Raw genomic sequence first — 23793 nt, 5'->3', positions numbered from 1 at the left:
CGCTTTTTGCCGAGCTTGTTATGGTTTATCGGTCCCCTCCTCATTTTTTCAGCGGTGTCCGGAATTCGAAACATATACCTTACATATATTATGCATTATCCCTACTAACAATTGAGGTAAGCTCAGACGGATTATCGCAATTTGTCTAATTCAAATTTTATTTTATTTTTCACAACGTCTAATCCAATTTTTTGTTTTGAAGAAGGTCTAATCCAAATATTTAAAAGTATTTATTTTTTAAATATATAAAAAAATATTCCACTTACTCCACGAGTTACGCAAGCACGTGTTTTTATTGTAAACGACGCCGTTTGCAGGTTGTAATTACAGCTTAATCAAGTTATTGATAATCCTAAATCAACACCAACGTTTCTTCTCTGTGTCATCATCATCGTCTTCCCTTCCCTTCCCTTTCGATTCTCAATCCGCTTCATCTCAATCAATCTTCGCAGCTAGAAAAACCTTCTAATCAAAGGTTAGTATTATTGCCCTTCACGTTTACCCCCCTTTTCGTTTTCCTATAAAACCCTAATTTCACATCCCCCACCAGCTATTTTCATAATTTATCGTTTTATCATTGCACAATTAAATCTACTGCATGCAATTCGATGCTCAATTTATTATTTTCCATTAATTTTTTTTGCCAAAGTTCAATTTTTTTTCTGTTTGTATTTGAATAAAATAAAACCATGATTATCGTTTATTTAGTCCTAAAGTTGTCAAAATTATGTGATTTGATATATTCTCCTCATGCCCTTTTGAATAAAGATTGTAACTTTACGTCTTTTGTTGCAGTTTTGGATTGCTAAGTTTAGCTAAATAGGTGCAGTTGTGTAGTTTTTTTTATTGAATGGCATCCTCTGAAGGTAGAATTGCGTACTCTTCGCTTTCTAAGCTAGAAAAAGAGAAAACCCACTTTGGTTTTGATGCTATGAATCACCATGTTCAGTCTACATGGTCTGAGCCTGAGTCTACCATTGGCACCACGAACCAAGACATTTCATATGATTCATATCAGTTTCCTTATGAGGAGGATGAATTGTTTGATGGAGGTTATGACTCAAATGAAGAGGCTCGTGGTGGTATTGCCCGTTCGAATATGCCTCCTGAGGTGAATTTGAAGAATGTGCTTTCTGGGATTTTTTCTATCCTGACTGGACAAAACAAGGCTCCTAAAATTGATGTAAATGAGCAGTCACCGAGTTCGAATGTATCGTTCCTTGGTGCTGGAAAGAATGGAGATGATTTGCTTAATGCTTCCGTTTACACGCCGAGTGCACCTCCACTTTGTCTGCCAAATGGAGCTGAATACAGCTCCTATAAGGAGGTCCTTGAAGCTGAGCCACCTGAGTGGCTTCCTGATAGTTCCACTACTGCTTGTATGCAGTGTGCCTCTCCGTTTACTGCACTCACACGGGGAAGACATCATTGTCGGTTTTGTGGAGGGATTTTCTGTCGAATATGTACGAAGGGACGGTGTTTATTGCCTGTGAGGTTCAGGGAAAGGAATCCTCAGAGGGTCTGTGATTCCTGCTATGATAGGCTTGATCCTTTACAAGGCGTTCTTATCAACACCATAAGCAATGCTGTGCAGGCAGCTAAGCATGATGTCATGGATTGGACTTGTGCTAGAGGGTGGCTTAATCTTCCTATTGGTATATCTATGGAGCATGAAATATACAAAGCCTCCAATACATTGAGAAACTACTGTCAGGTTTGCCAGCTTGATTTTATAATTTCCATTACAGTTTTCATTGAGCAAGTGACTTTCCTTTTTCTAATCTTGTGTATGTTAAATTGCTTTCATTGATTCTATTTTGTTGTATTTGTGCGTGTTTTCTGATATTGCGAATTACCAATAAGTATCTGTGCATTATATCTCAGTAATGCTATTTTAGTAGTATTGGTTTGGAAACTTTTCAACGTTGGGGCATCTTGAAGAGCCTTCTATTCTAAAGTTTTTATTTTTTATCTTCTATTTTTAATTTCTATACTGTTTCAATTAGTTTTATTTGTATATTTTTTGGTGCCTTGATCATAGGATTTTTTATACATGTATCCTATATTTTATAAATAACAGTGGATATGTATCCTATATTTTCTAAACGACGACTTATCGGATGCATATCATATATGTGCATCATAGGGTTGGATTATAATTTCCGGATCGACCGCTTTACTAGTTTATTCATCAAGTTTCTAGTTATGATATTTTATGGCAACGTGAGTCTTTACTGCTTTTATTTGAAACAATTTTTATATTGGCAGGTGGCCAAATCGAATCCTGAGAGGTCTATTCCTTTATCTGTCCTCAAAAGTGCCCAAGGTCTAGCAATTTTAACAGTTGTCAAAGCTGGCGCTCTGGTCTCTTACAAAGTTGGTACTGGTTTGGTTGTAGCTCGAAGATATGATGGATCATGGTCTGCACCATCAGCTATATGCTCCATGGGTTTAGGATGGGGTGCTCAGGTACGGAGATTATACATGGGTTTAGTTCATGTGTAAAATAATATCACTATGGTTATGTTATGCTCACTTTGTTGTTTTAATTGAAAAAATGGTGAAAGAATATAACCAATAGAGGTGGTTCTGTTTTAAAATTTGCATGTGTTTATAATTTGTTCTTTTCTTGAATTCCAAATTTTGATTGGCATGAATGTTCTTTACGTGTCCTTATTTGTATGGAACTCTTTTGCATGGGTAACAATCATTTCTGAGCCATCGATCAGTCAAATTTGAAATTCCAGTAGGAAGTCAATAGAGAATATAAATGTTTTCTGAGGGTACATGATTGTGTTAGCTTGGTTAGACAAAAGACATTCATTATTGAGTGATAAATATGAATTTATCGTGTATTTCCAGATTGGTGGCGAGCTTATGGATTTTATAGTTGTTCTTCATGATACAAAAGCCGTGAAGACATTCTGCAGTCGCATGCATTTTTCTCTTGGGGCTGGTTGTAGTGCTGCAGCAGGGCCTGTTGGGAGAGTGCTTGAGGCAGATCTTCGTGCCGGTGACAGGGGCTCTGGCATGTGTTACACTTACAGTTGCAGTAAAGGTAGTTATGATGAAATTTTCTGCATATCTTAAGTTCATTTAAATGCACGAGCTTATCTTGGCTTTTATTTACCATCTTAGTATTCACCAAACTATGGTTTTGAAATTGAGGAATTTCAACATCTGTTCTGATATATTGCAAAGGCCAGGAAATATAGTAAATGTATTAATATCACTAATATGCAATCCTAGATATCATGTTTTAACGAAACCAGAATGTTTTTGAATTTTGATGGACTGAAGGCATTTTTAGGGCTTTATCATTATTTCAACACATATATAACAGTCATTATTAGTCTGTCTTCATTATATACAGTGTTTGAATCTGCAAATCCTTCATATAGTTCCTGGTCACAACTCACTTGTCTTGGCATTCCCTGAAACATAGCCTCGTCTTCCCATTTCCTTATTTGTAATGAATGAAAAAACTGGTTCTCAGGTAAAATCATCGGTACTATAGTAACTCCTACAATGAAAAATAATTAGTACATTCCCCTGTTGTAAACATGTTACTCCATTTTCATTGCCTTATGCTTTCACCTGCTACCTTTCTTTTTATCGCTATTGTGAGGATGTTTCTTTTGACATAGATATTACAGTACAAATACAATAATGTTTGAAGTATAGCTAAGTAACAACTTGAAGCGTTGTCAAACTGTAGGTGCATTTGTAGGAGTATCATTGGAAGGGAATATAGTTGCAACTCGGATGGATGCTAATCTGCGGTTTTATGGCGATCCTTATCTCACCACATCTGACATTCTACTAGGCATGGTAGACAGACCAAGGGCTGCTCAGCCATTATACACCAGTCTTCAAGATTTATATTCAAGTTTACGCTACTAGTCCCTCTCTGATTTCAGTTGCAGAATTGAACCTTTCATTCTGTCAGCTGCATGTGGAGTGTCAAATACTGCCCATTGTGTATATATACATTTCTAGCTCATGCATTGAGTTCTGAAATGCTATCTCCCTTGCCAATTTGAAATCCTTTTTATGTTTCATTGCATTGCATTATACAATTATTTTCAATAGTGCAAAATGTCTAAATTATAACTTTATATTGTGAATATGTTATTAGACGTAATTGTACATACTCCATGGACAGTCGATGGAATAAGTTACATTTGTTTGCTGAATTGTATTAATTCACAACCACGTATGTAGATTGTACATAATCTTAATTAATTCGCAACCACATTAATATTATTTCCTCTGGTCGGCAACGTGCACTAACTACTTTATTATTATTATTATTATATTTTTAAAACTCGGTATCCGATCCAAGAATCGATTAATCCGAAGAGATCAATTCCACCGTCCACTTGCGGGGATCCCGTTTAAAGTCAGAGCAAGTTCTCTATTGATTTAGTCCATCGAAATTGGCACCAGCTACTTTATTATTTAAATATTAGCAATTTTGTTGAAAAGTATAACAAGTTTCAATTGACTTTTTGTTGGATGTGTTTAAATTATGAGTTTAAGAGGGAAAGAGAGGAGGAGAACTTACTTTTCTTTAAAATAAATTAAATACCATTGAAATATTATATATTATCATTTATAATAATTTTTAAAAATCATTTTATAGTGTTCATAATTAAAACTGAAAATTTAAACTTTTCCTCCTTTTTTTTCTTTCTAAACCCTTCATCCAAACACATCCTTAGTGTTTACTCAAACATGACTTTAGTCGTATTTCAGAAATTCTTGACTGCACTCCACGTATCTGTGAGAACTCAAAGAGTTGAAGATTGATGGAAGAAAAGGAAAAAGTGACATGTCTTTCCTTTTTTTTTTTTTTTTGTTGCCGTTGTCTAGGAGATAAATACCCCAACAAGTTGGTCCATAATAATTTTCTCTCATGAGCTATTAAGAAAACAAGACATGTTGGTCCATAATAATTAAGTTCCCTCAATAATTCAATTCCATAATAATTTATAGTGTGACGAATCATATAGTTTATCGTAGCTATATAATTAAGGTCCTCAATCATTTTACAAGAATAATTTATGTTGTGTGTTTAATTTGGGTATTGGTGTATGATATGTCCCAATTAGAGGGCAGTCACAGTCTGAATTGTCATATAGTGTCCGTGTGACTCTGGCCATGTCAAAAGCTGGCATTTATAGCTCAAAATAAGTGGTGTTGTGGTAGATAAGGACCTGTCATCGTCGACGATGATGAAAATGAAAGCATGTATAGTAGTATTAAGTTTATTTGATTCCATTCCATTCAAAATAAACTTAACACTGATTGACAAGAATAACTAAGTTTATTAGATTATAGTTATTTTAAATGAAATCTAGTTCAATTATTTTTTTATTCTGTATTTATGTGGCGACCACAGGTTTAGCAATCAAGGTTCGATTGTTTTTTTTTCTTTCTTTTTTCCCTTCTTCTTTTTCTTTCCCCCCCCCCCCCCCCCCCCCCCCCCCGTTTTTTTTTTTGTTTGTTTTGTAAAGTTCTTACTTCTAAGTACTACTACAAAATTTTCTTCGAAGCTTCCATTGAATATCCAATCTCTCACTTTTTGATGTGTCTAAATTGATTGAAGTTTGGCATATTCATTCAACTACCAAGATTGATCTAATGTTGGCATATCTAACTCTCATCACAACACTTATAACTTTATGAAAACTAAAATGAGTTGTCATGTGATTTTGACTTTTCTTTAAGGTAAAGAATAACCTTTTCTATGAAAATTAAAATGATTCAGTCAAAATGCATGATATTGCCAATTTTTTTTATTACTTTCTAATATCATTTTAAGAATATATTTTCTGCTTCATTTTATTGTCACTTTCTATTTTGAGTTTCATTTCGGTTTGTTCTCATAACCATTATAAAAAACAAAAAATTGATGACAATATTTATTGCAATTTCTACTAATGGAATATATTGAAATTGATACTAACTAGTAGTAGTTGGGTATTTAGCATGTCATTTCAGATAAATATGTCAAGTTTCTCGTGACCGTGGAAAAGAAATAAAGAAAAGCAAACAAATTTGTATACCAAATAATCGTGATCTCATAAGAGAAAAGGAAAATGATAATATTCACTAAAAAGAAAGAAGAGAAAACGATGTATCTATTTTTCTATTCAAAATTGGAAATAATTAACAATTGGAGAAAACACGTGTAATTACAGAAGTTGGTGGATTTTACAGATGTATAAGCTACGTGGTGTTTGTTTAATACTTGTACGGTTGTACCAATAAAAAGAAGAAGATCTTTGTAGTATGAATAAAAAATCAATAAAACATTTAACTTTTTTGACTAAAAATAAAAAACTTAGTTGTCATGCACGCAATTTTATTTACACAAGCAACAAAATTCATCTTAGTCATTCAAAAACAAAAACAACAAATTCCATCTTATTTTTACGTGAATTTGTTATATTAGTTGTTAAAATGATTTTACAATCATGTCTACAACTCATAAAAAGAAGACATTTCTACAATTATTTTAGTATTTAATGTGAATGAATTTATTATATATATTCTTTCACTAATATAACAGCTCTGGTGTGTGGGAGTGAAATTAATTTTAAATAGTTTTATAATATTCATCTCTATTTTCATTTTGATATACTCGAGTGCGTAAAGGCCTTCTTTTTATATACAATCGAGGGCGCAAAAGGTCTGAAGAAAGAAAACTATAGAGCAACTCATTCTTATTTTTTGATGGTTGATTAGATCAGTACCATGTCTATATGTCAAAAGTTAAATGATTATACGTTAATTAATATTTTTCGCAAAACCAATCAAATGTTAGACACTTTTTGCTCAATACATTTTTACGTGTCAATTTCAAATAGAAATTTTTAAATTCATTTATAATTTTGCCTCCTTCGCTGATGCGGCTAACACGAGCTATGTCGGCTTTTTCAGAGACTCAACTTCTTTGTTTAGTTAGAGCCTAGTCCCACTTTCTTCAATAAAATAGAAAAAGATGTAGTTCGTAAAACCTATTTCAACTGATACGTTACTAAACCAAACATCAAATAATTTTAATTGTTATACATTTGAAACCTCACAATTGTATGCGATGTTTGGTATTGCGTCCTAGGAAGGAAAAAAAAAAAAGAAGAAAGAAAGATAGGGTAGTAGGAACTATAGGAAGTGTTTGGATCCATCCACACGTGATAAGGTGTGGCGCCAAGCAAACCGTGTGATATTTTCTATTTCTTTTTGTCATTCGGTGTGTGTGACTCTTCTCTCTCTCTCTCTCTCTCTCACACTCTGTTACTGCGCTTCTTTCTCATCATTCATTCAAATTTTCTTATTTTATTATCATTATTATTATTAATTAATTAATTTTTTCACACTGTTTCTACTAGTTATTATTAATATTATAATATTATTATTACTACTATTCTACTCTGGCGTTTTCTGAAGAAGAAGCTGTGTCGTGTGAGATCTGATAACAACAACAACAGCGGTTGGTTTCTCAAAGGTTTCAGTTTCTGGTAAAGTTACTGTTTTTACTTGCATGTTCATCTTTTTACCGTTTTTTGCTTTCTGGGTTGTCAAAATTTTAATATGATCATGATTATGTGCTTCTTTCCTTGATTGGTTCATGTTTCATTGTTTTCTTTTGAATTTGGTTTCTGGGTATGTGCATTGAACTTATTGAAATCATGTGAACTCAGAAAAATTGTTTTTATTTTTCTTTTCCATATGAATATGACCATTGGACTCTTCCCAATCTGATAAAGTTCATTTGATACCTGAATAGTGCTTTCTGTTTCAATTTTTAATTGTGAATTTAGAATGCTGAATTGTTTAATTGATTTTGATTTTTTGAATTTTGAGGTTTGATGAATTAAGGGATTTTTAGTTTAAGGGATGGGAATAGTTTTTTAGTTTTTGGAATTTTGGGGTTTGATGAATCAACAAAAAAGATGACAAGGTTTCTAGCTGTTCTTTTATATTACATTTTTTATTTAACATTGAAATTTACTATTGAAAAGTGTATCTATGAAGGTTCATGTTGCTAATCATTTAGTTTTGACTTTTCATAGTTCTTTACCTAAACAGTGTTTTTGATTTTTTTGATTATGTGGTAGTGTATAATGAATATTGTTGTCTATAATATGATTATTCTTACTTTAAAATTCATGATTGCTCATATTATAATGTAAAGAGGTATTGGTTTCAGTTGCTTTTTCGATTTCTGAAGCTTATTTATTTATTTATTTATTTGTTTCACCAGCATCATGAGCCAAGATACATGGATTGTTAACAAGGCTGTTCAATGAAGAAATCATAATGAGTAGGTTAGGGTGGAATCACTGTCCATGGGCACCCCTGACAAAAAGATATCTGATCTTGTTGATGTAGTTAGGTCCTGGATCCCTCGAAGAGTTGAGCCACCAAATGTGTCGAGGGATTTTTGGATGCCAGATCAAAGTTGTCCCTTATGCTACGAGTGTGATTCACAGTTTACAGTATTCAACCGCAGGCATCACTGTCGTATCTGTGGCCGAGTTTTTTGTGCAAAATGCACTGCTAATTTTGTTCCTTCGTCTCCGCGTGAGCCAAATATTGGTCGTGAAGATTGGGAAAGGATTAGGGTCTGTAACTATTGCTTTAAGCAATGGGAGAAGGGAGTAGCAGCTGTTGATAATGTCACTCCCTCAGCCACCCCTTGTCTCAGCCCTTCGCCATCTTCGACAAGTTTGGTCAGCTCTAAGTCCAGTTGCACCTGTCACAGTAGCAGCAGCACTGCCGGTTCAGTTCCTTATTCAACAGGGTCTTATCAGTGTGTGCCTAGTAGTCCACATCAATCTTCCCAAATGAATCTAATAACAGACGAGCAAGAAAATTTAAATTCAGGGATGAGTACTAATCCCTCTGAAGCTGTAGAGAATTTGAATTCTAACCAATATGGCTATTGCTTCAACAGGTACGTCTTTCTTTGATGGTTCATTTTTGGTACTTGAGATATAATTCTTGCCTAATGATAATCTATTTTACATAGACGAATGACAGTCTTGTAGTTGTGATAGGGGAATGGGACCTTATTAAGAATGTGTACGTTTGAGGAATAGGAGAGAAAACTGGGGATAATGACCTTGTGTAACTAACGGACCCTGTGTAACTAACTGATTGTAGTGTAACCAACTACACTAACTGATGGCAGTTATTGCGTTATAGCAGTTAAGTGTTTGTTGTGTTAGGTTGTCTATATAAAGGAGTCATAATGATAGTAGAAGGTATCAATTAAGATCATTCTTTGGAGTCCAGGTCTCTCGAATACCTGACATTCTGTTACATGCAATTACAATAAAGATTCATATGTTCTATTCATACTTGAGTTGGGACCTGTCATCTGGTAGCAGAAGCTCTTTTCAGGGCTCTGTGGGTATCAATAATGGGGCAGTCACCGTTCAAAAAAATAATAACAGGGGAGTCCTACGTGAATTCTAGGGTGGAGGCACGACTAGCTCAAGCGGCAGAGCAACAAGAAGAACACTTTAATAGGTCTGTAACACGAATACAAAGTTTATTAACTGGCGGCAATGGTATCCCATCACCGGCCACATAACATGGAAACGTTCGCAGAATCGCATGGAAATAACCATGATGAGAACGCTAAAACCTAATGGCACAAACTGGATATTCCAATCTTTATGGGGAAAGATGCGCATGGTTGGATATCCAAGTTGGAACGATACTTTCGCATGAAGGAGGTGTCGGAGGAAGAAAAGATGACGCCTGTCATTCTTGCGCTAGAATGGGACGCATTGGGTTGGTATCAACAGTGGGAATATTGTAACCCGAAGACGTGGTTTTGTATGTCTGCAGATATAGGGTGGGAATGTTTTGGAGAGAAAAAGGGGTGTATAGATAAGACCCTCTTTCGCTTTAGTTCTGAATCTCATCTGTAAACTCTGATTCAACGACTTTTAGAAATATATATTTGATTAGTGCGCCAAACTATGATGGTCAATTCTGCTGTTATGATCAGTTTTTCTCTCTCTCCTGCTCTTACTTTAACTGTATGTTTATTCTTTTGAACCAGGAGTGATGATGAGGACGATGATTATGGTGTTTACCATTCCGACACAGAATCAAGGCATTATTCTCGCATCAATGACTATGATGATCTAGTTAACATTCAAGGGATTGACCGTGTCTATGGACCACATATAATGCATTCCGATGGAGATAACATTCAAGAAAGAAGTTCGAGTTGCCTAGCGCCACCACAGAATCTTGAGTTAGATGGTACAGATGGAGTTCAAGCACTGGGAAAAGAAGCCGATGAGCATGATCATACCGATGAATGTGAAACATCTCCCTATCAAGAGGAGGCTAATAATATGGAGCCTGTGGATTTTGAAAATAATGGGCTGCTGTGGCTACCTCCGGAGCCGGAGGATGAAGAGGATGATAGAGAAGCTGCTCTTTTTGATGACGATGAAGATGAAGGTAGTACTGGAGAATGGGGATATCTACGATCCTCCGCTAGCTTTGGTTCTGGAGAATTTCGCAGCAGAGATAAATCAGGTGAGAATAACAGGAAAGCAATGAAGAATGTTGTGGAAGGGCATTTTAGAGCTCTGGTAGCTCAGCTTTTGCAGGTGGAAAGCCTAACTGTTGATGATGATGGCAAAGAAAGTTGGTTGGATATAATTACCACTTTGTCTTGGGAAGCTGCAACCCTTCTGAAGCCTGATACGAGCAGAGGTGGAGGTATGGATCCTGGTGGATATGTAAAGGTTAAATGCATAGCTTGTGGGCATCGAAATGAAAGGTACAGATAATGAACTAATGTATTAGCTTGTATGCTTCTCAAGCTTGTATTTTGTTATGTTGTTTCAGTTTTCTGGTAGATAACACATATGTATGATTTTGATGTGTTACTGATAACTCTGCATCACTTTGATTCCTTCCATAGATTTCCCCTGTATCAGAGAAAAATAAACTGGGAAAAAAAATCATAATAGTGTATGACCCCTGATAGGCTCACTATGAAGAATAGGCCCATAATTAATGTTCGCAGCAGAAAGACTAGAAAGAAAAGGGAGGCGAATGAAAGGTGGGAGGGAAGAAACAGCATTATGGAAAAGGATCCATTTTTATGGAGTAGATGGGTGATCTATTATATTGAAGAACATTTGATTATTTTTTATTTAATCTTATTCTACCCTTATTGTTTGTCATAACTCATATGCATTCTGGTGGAAAGGATCCGTCCCTCATCCGTTAGGAAGAAGTTCATATAACTGCTTGTACAGTATACTTTTATGCATCTTTTGTCTGCTTAAGTGTGTAAGTCCATTATGCTTATTTGGGGGATGGGTTGATGGGGATATGGCAATCTGAGGTTGGTAAAGAACGTGCAAGTCTGTTTTTTTTTTTTTTAATAATAACACAGACTTGGTGTTTGAAACTATGGGTGAGTGGAAAAGTGTGTTATCCAATCCATATGATTCTTGTTTTGGGAGAAGGCTTTTACTCGTGGTTTCTTATTTCTGTCTCTATATACTCTTGATGTTCTAATTTCTATTTCCAGCATGGTGGTTAAAGGCATAGTTTGTAAGAAGAATGTAGCTCATCGGCGAATGACTTCAAAAATTGATAAACCACGTTTTATAATACTTGGAGGTGCTTTGGAGTATCAGCGTGTTTCTAACCAGTTATCAAGTGTGGATACATTGTTACAGCAGGTTCTCCACAAAATTCAGCTCTTAGAAATTGATAATTATATACTAAATATGCACTTTCTACTCGGGGTCTTACATTGCAATAAATTTCCCTTGGATTAGATATTCGATTATTTATCATCTGACAGGCCAAGTCAGAGATAACCTTGGTTGTCATTTTTTTCCTTCCGTAATTTTATAACCAGTTCTGAATTTCATGATATTTTTCTTCTTCCCCAGGAGATGGACCATTTGAAGATGGCAGTTACGAAGATTGCTGCTCATCACCCCAATGTTCTTTTGGTCGAGAAGTCAGTATCTCGTTATGCTCAAGAATACCTTCTTGCTAAAGACATATCTCTTGTTCTGAATATTAAAAGGCCACTTTTAGAACGTATTGCTCGTTGTACTGGGGCACAGATTGTCCCTTCAGTTGATCATTTGTCCTCCCAAAAACTGGGTTACTGTGAAGCGTTTCACGTCGACAAATTTTTTGAGGAGCATGGTAGTGCTGGACAAGGTGGGAAAAAATTAACGAAGACTTTGATGTTCTTTGAGGATTGCCCGAAACCGCTGGGTTGCACTGTAAGTTCTATAACCTGACATTTTTTAGGACATGAAATCAGTGTCAGTACATACACATATTGTTGCACATAGTTTTCAAGTCCTATATCTTTGTTATGGTTTATTATGTATCTCAATCTTTTAAGTTGATACATTTGTTACCTATATTTTCTTATATTCTAACAGTATGTGAAGCCCGGATACTCCAAAATAGGAGGCGTATCCGTGTGGGATACTGACACTCCTAGGATACTTTCGGATATGTATCCTAGTATCCATTTTTATTTTTTATTTTTTTTTATCGGATATGTTTGACGTACTTTGTGGATACTACTACGATACTTTCGAATATGTATCCTAGAAGTATCCATTTTATATATATATATTTTTTTTTAAAATATTCCCGAATATGTTTGAGATGCTTTGTGGACATGTCTTTGTTGTGGTTTGATACAGAGGGACACTGGGGGCATTACGTTTTTAAAACTATTTTTTACATATATTTTTTGACATTTTTGTTTATAGATTATATATATTTTTTAAAAATATAGTAGTTTTTTTTATTGAAAGAAAAATTTCTGTCCCTCATAAACAAAGAGAAGCCCTACACCTTTTCCGTTTTTGTTGCTGCAGTTTCTGCATCCTTCTAAAATATTTGAATTTTGACAAAACTCTACAATTTTATTTTTAACCACAAGTATCTTTAGTAAATTGAGATTTTACATTAATGTTTATTTCTTTACAAGTATTATACATCTATATAAGTTTTTTTTATTAAGTTTTGTTAACGTATCGCTGTGTTGTATCTTGAAATTCAAAATTTGTGTATCCACGTATCCGTATCCGTACTACGTATCTGGGCTACATACTGCCGCTGTAATTTGTATTTTTCTACTTTTTATTAACCTAGTTATGGTCTGTAATTAACATAATTGACACAGAATAATAAGTTATAAAGAAAAGTTAGGTTGTTCTGCTGGTCCACTTCTCTCCCTGTTTTTATTCATTGTGTGTATTTTTTATGTTTTACTCTGAAGATTTTGCTTAAAGGCTCTAATGGGGATGAGTTGAAGAAGGTGAAACATGTAGTCCAATATGGAGTCTTTGCAGCCTATCATTTGGCGCTGGAAACATCTTTTTTGGCAGATGAAGGTGCTTCACCTCTAGAGTTTCCCTTGAAATCTCCCATAACTGTTGCACTACCTGATAAACCATCTAGTATTGTAAAATCCATTTCAACTATCCCTGGATTTTCTTCTGTCACCGGTAGAGGGCATCAGGGAGCTCAAACTAATAAAGAAGGACCAAAATGTAACGATGGCTACAAGACGCATAGAACCTTACCTAGCTGCAGTGGATCCATTGAAAGATCACTGGCGGGTGAGTCAATCCACATGCATGAGATCTCTGGGGACGTCTCACAATTAGCTCAGGATATGTCATCTTCCCACTGCAATAGTTTCCTCACAAATACTGCTTTTGAGAAGGATGGCAAAGAACGTCCCAAGGAATCCTTACATTGCAGACAAGATGAGGGAACAAAGACAATGATACATGCTGATATTATTTCAGATTTCTTTGGTACCCTAGAGCCTTCGGGGAGAGATGGCAATAACCATATCAAAGCTGTATCATTGGCTTCAAATCAAGGACCTGATCCTGAGTCACCTATTGTAAAACACGATGACAATAACAATAATTTTGATAATGACATGATACATTCAAAAGAAGATTTTCCTCCCTCAACTTCTGACCATCAGAGTATTTTGGTTTTCTTATCAACACGTTGTGTGTGGAAAGGAACTGTTTGTGAAAGATCCCATCTTGTGAGAATTAAATACTATGGAAGCTCTGATAAGCCTTTGGGTCGATTTTTGAAAGATCAACTATTTGACGAGGTATTCGTTTTTCCAAATCACTTATTTTTCAAATAAATTTTATCACCAATTGCTATCTTGGGACTTAAAAACTCACAAAATTAATATTTCCATTTTAGAAATACACTTGCCGCTCATGTGAAATGCCACCGGAAGCTCATGTTCATTGTTATACTCATCGGCAAGGGAGCCTGACAATTTCTGTGAAGAAACTATCAGAGTTTCCTTTACCAGGGGAAGGGGAAGGTAAAATCTGGATGTGGCACAGGTGCCTGAAATGTCCTCGTGTAAATGGTTTTCCTCCTGCCACACGGAGAGTAGTTATGTCTGATGCTGCTTGGGGCCTATCCTTTGGGAAATTCTTGGAGCTGAGTTTCTCAAATCATGCAGCAGCAAGCAGGGTTGCAAATTGTGGTCATTCTCTTCACAGAGATTGTTTAAGATTCTATGGGTATGATTTTCTCCTCATAAATCAAATGTATGGTAAATGGGGTGTGGTTGAACAGTATAATGATAAAAAAATATACTGAGCTTGAAATTCTTACATAGTTGGTGCTTTTGTTTAATCAGTTACAGGAAAAAGTCTTTACCAATAAAGTGTGATGGTTGAACTGCATCACATAGGATTGTGTAGCACTTAAAATACCTAGTCCCCAATTCAGATTGAAGTTACATCAAACACGGGGTTGTCTTCTTGAATCATTTTTTTTTATTCTTGTGTGCAGATTTGGGAAGATGGTGGCCTGCTTTCGTTATGCTTCGATTGACCTTAATTCTGTTTATCTTCCTCCATCTAAACTTGAATTCAACTACGATAGTCAGGACTGGCTACAGAAAGAAGCTCATGAGGTTGATAAGCTAATCTTAGTTGGTATTATTGGATATAGCACTCACTGCTTAGTCTTTTCTGTATTCACGAGATTGTTGATCTTGTCCAGCAGGTACATAACAAGGCGGAAATACTGTTCAGTGAAGTGTGCAGCGCTCTAAATCAAATTTCAGAAAAGTTTTCAGGTTCTGTGCTGCAGGAGGGTGGAAAGGCAGTGGCAGATTTTAGGCATTTGATTGTTGAACTTAAAGAAATTCTGCAGAAAGAGAAAGAAGAATCTGAGGTAGGTGGTTTGAGATGTTGTGATTCGTTGCCTCTTCTTTCAACTACTCTCTTGATGCCTCCCCTCTTCCCCTTTTCTTCCCAAAAAAAGAGTTTCCAAATGAACATGATTAAAATTTTCCACTACATTCTTGTTCTTTCTAGTCCTCCACTTACCAGATTAATTGATAAATGAATTCGTTTCATTTAAATTTTGTTGATTTTCCTTGCTCGATAAGAAGTGATTGCACATTAATACTTGGTTTCACTTTTGTAATGTTGAATATCTTGTTACAGAAGTTTCTGCATCAAGAGGGCATAGCTGGTGGGCTCATGGTTGATGTTCTAGAGCTCTGTAAATTGCGCCGGCATATCCTTATTCTTTCTTTTGTATGGGACCAGCGCCTGATATATGCATCCAATCAAGGTAAAATTACTTTTTCAGAAGATTCAAAGAACTCCTATCAGAAAGTGAAATCAATTGGTTCTAAGGAAAAAGCTGTGGAGACAGATGTGGTCACTAGGTCTGCAAGAAGCCATAGCAGTTCTGATTCCTTTCTTTTGGAAACAAAACCTGATGGAAACCTTGATTTAGAAAACTCTAGCCACCTTAGCCAGTCTGGTGAAATGATCAAAGGTGAGGACAAGAGTAAAGACATAGGCCAGAGTAAATTTGATCTTTCTCTCTCTCATGACGCAAATATCAATGATAAATCAAACTCTTCGGAGTTTGGAGGAGCTATCCGGAGGAGGAGGACTTCGTCCGAGGGGGGATCTCGTAATGTGGCCAATTTATCTGATACCCTTGACGCAGCATGGACTGGGGAGAACCACCCGGAAAATATACTATACGAAGAAAATGGTTGTCCAGCTCCTGATGTAGCAGCTGTGACAGTTCATTCACCTACGGTAATAGCTACTGCAAAATCAAATCTTGATAATTATACTGCTGGTATAGGTGGAACCGAAACAGGAAACACTCATGACTCTAAATTGCATTCCAAAGGTCTTGACACTAGATGGTCTGGGATGCCTTTTGCTAACTCATATTCATTCGACAAAACTTCTGCCTTCAATACACAGAAACTTGTTGATTACAACTTTGTCCACATTTTATCATTTCGAGAGTTGGACCGCCAGACGGGTGCTAGACTGCTTCTTCCTGTTGGCATTAATGATACCATAGTGCCAGTCTATGATGATGAACCGACTAGTGTTATAGCACATGTGCTTGTATCAAAAGATTATCATATCCAGATGTCAGATTCTGATAGGCCTAAAGACAGTCTAGAAAGTTCAGTTTCATTGCCACTATTTGATTCGACAAGCCTACTTTCTCTGAACTCTTTGGATGAGACAATTACAAACAGCTACAGAAGTTTTGGATCATCTGAAGAGAGCATGACGTTATCCACTTCTGGGTCTCGGATGGTTGGGGATTCACTCCTGTATTCAAAGGATTTTCATGCAAGGGTTTCTTTTAATGATGACAGTTCCCTTGGAAAAGTGAAATATAATGTAACTTGCTACTATGCAAAGAGATTTGAGGCTCTAAGAAGAACTTGTTGCCCTTCTGAGCTTGATTTTGTGCGGTCCCTTAGTCGTTGTAAGAAGTGGGGGGCTCAGGGAGGAAAGAGCAATGTTTTCTTTGCAAAAACCTTGGATGATAGATTTATCGTCAAGCAGGTTACAAAGACAGAGCTTGAATCATTTATCAAGTTTGCACCGGCTTATTTTAAATATTTATCAGAGTCAATCAGTACGGGAAGCCCAACTTGTCTGGCAAAGATCTTGGGAATTTATCAGGTACTTTTTGTTAAATTAACCTATGTTCTGATGTCATATAGAATATTTACAGGAAGTCCAAATATTTTTATCAGATTTATGTTCCATCCTATATTTTAGAAACTGTCGCATGAAGAAAACACTCTTATGCAACCAAATAAATGGTTTCATCATAGATTTATCTTTGAATCTTGTGATACAGCTTTCCTAGTCTAAATAATTGATATGTTTGTCAGTTCTCATTGTGTGCGCTTGTATGGGTTTGTTGTCTTTGAAGGTAACATCAAAGCACCTCAAAGGAGGGAAGGAAACAAAAATGGATGTTTTGGTTATGGAAAATCTTCTTTATCGGCGCAACATAAGACGGCTTTATGATCTCAAAGGTTCTTCTCGATCCAGGTACAATCCAGATACAAGTGGGAGCAATAAAGTTCTGCTGGATCAGAATCTCATTGAAGCTATGCCGACCTCTCCAATATTTGTTGGGAACAAGGCAAAGCGGCTTCTTGAGAGAGCTGTGTGGAATGATACTGCATTCCTTGCTGTAAGTCTGATTGCCCTTCTTAATTTTCATGCTTTACCGTAATTGTAGTTTCATGTGTTTTATTGCATTCAATTCAATTTCATTTCCTTTTTTTCTTTTGATTGTGATGTTAGAAAGGAAAACTCACATAGGTAACACTATCTCTATTTACATTTTTAACTTTCAAGTGAGAACAAAGGATAGCTAAAACTGGTTTGGCCATCGTGTATGTATTTATCTAGTGAAAGTATGAGATAACTTCATTTCGATCATAAAATACAATCATACATACACAGTAATGACCATCACAATGTTTTAAAAACCGGACCGGAGAATGACTAATAAATAAACAAAAGGTATACAAGTATTTAAAAGTGGGTCTTGCTAACCAATGCCCTCAGGGCAATGGTTAAGGTAACCAAAATTAGTCGCTTTACATTGAAAACAACAATTTGTAAATGTTTTACAAGTTAACTTGACCACTTTTTTATCACTTTCCAACACAAAATTTCTATTTTTGTTCCTTTATCCAATGCCTCAAGGGCACTCTTTAGCATTTCCCTTTAAAAATACAAATAAAATAAAAATGGGTTCAACCAACCACAGTTCATCCCTGGTTCAATCCAGTTCTACCAGACTACAGTTCTGCCAGACTACGATACAACTGAGATCAAACCAACCATGAACTGGCCAGCTCCTGGTTCAACTGGTCGGTTCAGTTTTTAATACATTGGTTTATTATGTCTGCTATGTAACTATTAGAGAAAGCAATTCCCAATATTTATATCTTTAGGTAATATAATATTGTGTGCACATGGTTGCAGTCAATATATGTGATGGACTACTCACTGCTTGTTGGCGTGGATGAGGAGAAGCATGAGCTAGTTTTAGGCATCATTGATTTCATGAGGCAGTATACATGGGACAAGCACCTTGAAACTTGGGTGAAGACCTCAGGTATTCTTGGTGGACCCAAGAATACTTCTCCAACTGTTATATCACCGCAGCAGTACAAGAAACGGTTCAGGAAAGCGATGAGCTTATATTTCCTGATGGTGCCTGATCAATGGTCTCCTCCAAGCTTACAAACCAGTGAATCCCAAAACGACCTTTGTGATGAAAATTCATGAGGTGGGGCCCATTTGATTGATATGTTCAATGTTTATATCTTGTAAATGTTAAGATAAAGATTACAGCTTCCATTCATGTCTGTTCTCTTTTTTCTTATACCCTCGATATATTTCTGCTGCATTTGTATTATGTGATAAATGCAGGTGTAAATTTGTGTTCCTTAGAAAAAACATGGTAGGTGCACCTTCAATTACCGGGGAATGTTCAAAGGGAATTGCTGGATCATGTCTGTTAAGGCTAACTGTACAGTGATTTGTTTATTTTCCCTCTCAATTTTTGATCTACAAATCATAACTTTCTGAAGGCATTTTGTATTATAACACCTTTTCTTTATTGTTACTTGTGAACTACGGAAGTCCCTAATATGGACCCTAAAAATAAAGGTCCACCCGTGAAACTGTATTACCATGCTCCAGTGAGACTATATTTAAGGCTTTCAAGAGAGCAACATAATCACTTGAGATGGTTGTTTTAATACAACAATAAAGGAACTTCCTCATGCAAGTTCTGCAATTCCATTAGCCGGCATCGAGCATTCAAGATCAGTTATTTTGGCTGGGTTGCCATTCTTTTCTTAAAATATCAAAATATTGTTTGGCTTTTTGTTTGTGATGCAGCCAAAAAACTACACAAAACAGGAAGAAAAAAAAAAAGAGGCTAAATTACACCAGAAGTTTTAAGTTATTTAATTGTAAGAAGTTAGTTCTTAAGTTATTTAATTGTAACAAGTTAGTTCTTAAGTATTTTTCGTAACATTTAGGTCTTTACGTTATTTAATTGTAACTTTTAGGCTTTGAATAACTTATATTTTTAAGATCTAAAATACCCTAATAGTTACGGAAAAACTTAAAGGACCAACTTATAACAATTAATTAAGATAAATGATCTAAGGCGGTACAATTTTTTTTAAAGGATCAATTTGTAGCAATTAAATAACTTAAAACCTATGGTGTAATTTAGCCAAAAAAATTAAAGCTTGACATATATCGTAGCAACAAAAAAAAAACAAGGTTAATTTTTTAAAACGATGTTGAGCGATTGCAAAATAAAAAAGAAGTTTCAAATTTCGTGGTGTCCATAGCGAATTTATGTAAAAATTTAAGGATAATGTTTTATGTAAACACTTTCTTTCATACACACATTGTACCACCCCATGTGAGAGTGTGTAAGAGACAATAAATGTGAGTTTTTTTGTATGTGTGGGAATCACATGGACACATGTCACAATTGTATTTGGGTGTACAAGTGGTACATGCCACCTAAGGTGGTCTTGTATCACTACTCAAAATTTAATAGTGATGATGAAAGTACAAATTCAATCCAAGCTCAATAGATATAAAATAGTTATTTTATTTATCCAATTCAACCAAAGTGAGGACTGAGGACACACATTTACCTAACTGCTTCCTCGAACTTCGATTAACTGCTATTTGACAATAAATGTGAGTTTTTTTGTATGTGTGGGAACCACATGGACACATGTCACAATTGTATGTGGGTGTACAAGTGGTACATGCCACCTAAGGTGGTCTATGTATCACTAGTTCACTACTCAAAATTTAATAGTGATGATGAAAGTACAAATCCAATCCAAGCTCAATAGATATAAAATAGTTATTTTATTTATCCAATTCAACCAAAGTGAGGATTGAGGACACATATTTACCTAACTGCTTCCTCGAACTTCGATTAACTGCTATTTGACATAGTGTGGATAGAGTAACCACCGAAAATGCATGATTACTAAATTAGAAAGATGTAAATCGAGTCTCACAAGTCCTAATTCAACCGTAAAAATGCCGAAATTGTTAGATCGGACGTTATGATTGGAGTTTGAACTCCGATACCTCCACTTTATCTATGTGAGTTTATGATGGCTTTGCCATGTCTTCTATCTACAAAAAAAAAAATGTAAATTGAAGATCTTCAGGACAAACAGACAATTAGTTGTTGTTTATGTTGTTCTTATGAATGCTGCGTTTGGAAAAGACTACAGACAAAATTGGTATTTAATATTTACACAATAAATTAAGGGCAACCGATTGTGGTATGTCATTTGTATAAGTCCACCGGTGGACCCTTGTTTTAGGGGTGCATATTAGGGATCCCCGTGAACTACTAGTAAAAAGAAGTTTTTGGAAAATCTCATTTTAATCATTTTACTTATGATTATTTTCATTTGTTATGTTTGTCGAACATTTTTTCTCTTCTAGTTTTTAAAAATACACATGCTTTGTACCCGGTTCTAATTTCAGATCTAGGAACACCCATTAATTGACCTATTGCTTTTAAGTTCGATTTCTTGCTTTGCTTATATATGGTTCGGAGATTGCTTAATGAGCGGTACGATGGAACAAAATATTCTCATTAGAGTAAAATTGAGGTTGGATGTGGTAAAAAAATCTCATTAAATTAAAATTGGACATTACTGAAGATTAGTATATATCGTTCGATGTTTGGGTGACACATAAGAAACCTAGTAGGAAGCTACTAAAGTGGTATCTTTCTTTCGAAAAAGTAATTTAATATCGTGTGATCTATTGAACCATATATTAGATATGAACTAATAAGAACATATATTACACTTGATCCTAACCTAGAATGGTATGAGCTGGAACAAGTCTTCGAAGCTGGATTTATGTCTAACATAAACTTAGTGACTTTGCTGACTTCGCAATGTGAGACTCATGCAGCATCTTGAGACTCTTGCAGGGCACTCTCGTGAATCATGAAATTTTAATAGGATTAGAGATTGGTTAAAATTCACATGGACCCACCAAATTTGTATGAGACCGACACGAATTGGTGGGACCCATGTGAATTTTAACAAATCAAAATGAATGTGTTGATAAGTATATGTTAGAATGTGTTGCCAGTATTCCTCTTGAAACAATACCTCATGTATCACAACTCTAAATAAATATCAGCTCTCAAATTTACAGTCCCACAAATATTGCAAGAATTTTATTGTGTAATGATGTTTGAAAAATTGAAGGCTACATTCACGATCAGGGAATTGACTTAATAACTTGTGAGTTGTGATTTTATACACCACAAATTTTTTAAGAGCAGTGATATTTGAATAACCATTTCTTGTGACAACCTTTTGGACAACTAAATTATATAAAGAAATTTAGGTAGTGGCACAAAAATCAAAGCAATAGAGAGAGAAAGTAAAATGATAATATGAGTATGAGAGAGAAAGTTGTCACAAAAGTTATCAAAAAGTGATTGTTCAAATATTATTTGTCTTATATAAAATATTAATTTTTTCAGAAGAAATTGATATTTTTATTATGTGCCTGACCTCCTTGATATTCTAGTCTTAGGTTCTCAGTAAAAACATTGATAATACTTTTTTTATTGGTTCATTTGGCTAAGTTGACACTACTTTATATGCTGTGCAAATAATGTTAAGGGTCCGTTTGGTTCATAAAGGAAGGGGAGATATTTTAAAACCAAATTACTCTTTTAATTTTTATCCCTCTAATCTTAAAACAATCTCATAATTTTAAATTTATTCATTTCATAAAAAATTAAACATGAAAACTCAATAACCAAAAACTCCATAAATAATCAAACATAAAAGTTCTAACAAAATATTAGATAATCATATTTTGCTTGTGAAAAAAAATGAGGTATTCATAAATATTAGAGTACAATGTAAAATTATTTGATTTTTTTTTTTTTATGTTGATAATCCATCTAATATTGGCTAAATTAAGTTCTATATAAATATGTAAAAGAAATAATTAATAAATGTTTTAATATGCATACAACGAAAAAGAATAAGCCAAATATATTAAAATAAAAAAAATTAAGAATAGAGAACATACCATTTAATAAAATATAAGAACCGAAAAATTCTAAAAAAAAAAAGGAAAAAAGAAAAGTATACTTAATAGGTAAATTGGAAAGAAAACTTTAGCATGTTAGCAACAAAACGTGCAGGCAATAAGAATACATTGATATTTTTTTTTGTCATGTAGCCTTAAATAAGAATAAGTCGACCCTTAGACCCTCTCTGCGCATATTGTGCAATGATCATGTCAACTGAGCTAAATTTACAGGATAATAAACCTTAAATTTTTAATGAGGACACCGGAGACACCAATTAGCATTTTCCTTTTAAAATAAATATGAGGATAATTATGTCTATATAATTAAAATTGTATTAATTCATCTATATATCTTTCCCTCCCATCCTCTCCAAAAATAATTCAATTTAAAAGGAGCAATAAATGAGTTTATGAGGGAATTTTGCTCACTCTCTTCCCCTTCTAAAGATTGAACCAAACACAATATTTAAATTATTCCTACCCCTCCCCTCCAAGGACCCTAAAAGAATTGATATTTAGAAGAGACCTTGTTTAACTTTTGGGGCTTTTGTTTGGTTGATACTTCATAAATAAGCAATATTTTCCTTCATTAAAACCTCAAATTAAAGAAACGGAAGTATTTTTGAATGTCCATATTAGATTAAAGAAATTAGATTAATTGCTTTATTTATTTAGTGACTTCAATCAGTGGCTTAAAAAAGGCATTCATGGATTAGGCACCTCTAGCTAGAGTCTGATTCCTTCATTAATTGTTACATGTTTTAATTAATTTTCAATTCTTGTTTACTTAATCTCACATTCCCATCATTGTCTTTGACGTACATTTTTCTCATCCTGCTATATTTACCTTATAATTACTTTGATTTAACATTTGGACCTAACTTTTCCATATATATAAGATGCAACTTGAAAGCTTCGTAATATTTAACTTCATGTCATTACTTATTAAGCCGCTGCTGCAAATAATTTAATTTCAAAACTTCCATTATATATCTAGGCCTTGTGATTTTTCAATTTTGGTTATAATAAAAAAAAATCATAATACATTTCTCTTCTCCCTTCATATTTTTAGTTTGGCATAGGCTTAAAGCAGAAAATGATGCGTTCTTCAAAGATTATTATACAAGATTGGCCTTGTATCAACAAATTGAACAATACAATGCATTGCTGGAGAATCAAAGGCAATTAACGGTCTCGGAACAAACCATAGTTGCATCTCTACCTATCTCTAATGGATTTCATCATCATGTTGTTCCATCACTACAAAATTCTA

The 23793-nt window shown here is 34.8% G+C and overlaps 2 protein-coding genes and 1 pseudogene across 6 annotated transcripts; 2 read left to right on the top strand and 1 right to left on the bottom strand.

The window, feature by feature from the left end:
* The first annotated feature begins 319 nt into the window (after positions 1 to 319).
* LOC11441718 (uncharacterized) lies at positions 320 to 4266 on the top strand. Its single transcript, XM_039833333.1, has 5 exons — positions 320 to 475; positions 796 to 1714; positions 2269 to 2469; positions 2863 to 3058; positions 3719 to 4266. Exons 2-5 carry the CDS (start codon positions 851 to 853, stop codon positions 3901 to 3903), a joined length of 1446 nt encoding a protein of 481 aa, XP_039689267.1. The 5' UTR covers positions 320 to 475; positions 796 to 850; the 3' UTR covers positions 3904 to 4266.
* Positions 4267 to 7295: 3029 nt separating this feature from the next.
* On the top strand, positions 7296 to 19014 carry LOC11418609 (1-phosphatidylinositol-3-phosphate 5-kinase FAB1B). 5 transcript variants are annotated; one of them, XM_039832905.1, is made up of 12 exons: positions 7296 to 7526; positions 8273 to 8965; positions 10085 to 10819; positions 11582 to 11735; positions 11952 to 12296; positions 13313 to 14173; positions 14272 to 14603; positions 14878 to 15001; positions 15091 to 15265; positions 15529 to 17048; positions 17305 to 17571; positions 18375 to 19014. In XM_039832905.1, exons 2-12 carry the CDS (start codon positions 8358 to 8360, stop codon positions 18678 to 18680), a joined length of 5427 nt encoding a protein of 1808 aa, XP_039688839.1. In that variant the 5' UTR covers positions 7296 to 7526; positions 8273 to 8357; the 3' UTR covers positions 18681 to 19014. The 5 variants fall into 5 exon arrangements, with proteins under 5 accessions (XP_039688839.1, XP_039688843.1, XP_039688842.1 ...); XM_039832909.1 differs by lacking the exon at positions 7296 to 7526 and having other exon boundaries at positions 8358 to 8965; positions 15091 to 15264; positions 15540 to 15669; positions 15754 to 17048; XM_039832908.1 differs by lacking the exon at positions 7296 to 7526 and having other exon boundaries at positions 8358 to 8965; positions 15529 to 15669; positions 15754 to 17048.
* A 2122-nt stretch (positions 19015 to 21136) lies between these two features.
* LOC112421441 (uncharacterized) lies at positions 21137 to 21294 on the bottom strand (annotated as a pseudogene).
* Between the last annotated feature and the right edge of the window lie 2499 nt (positions 21295 to 23793).

This window comes from Medicago truncatula, chromosome 4 (assembly GCF_003473485.1).
Source record: "Medicago truncatula cultivar Jemalong A17 chromosome 4, MtrunA17r5.0-ANR, whole genome shotgun sequence".
NCBI lineage: Eukaryota > Viridiplantae > Streptophyta > Magnoliopsida > Fabales > Fabaceae > Medicago > Medicago truncatula.
This window is presented reverse-complemented; position numbering and strand designations above follow the sequence as displayed.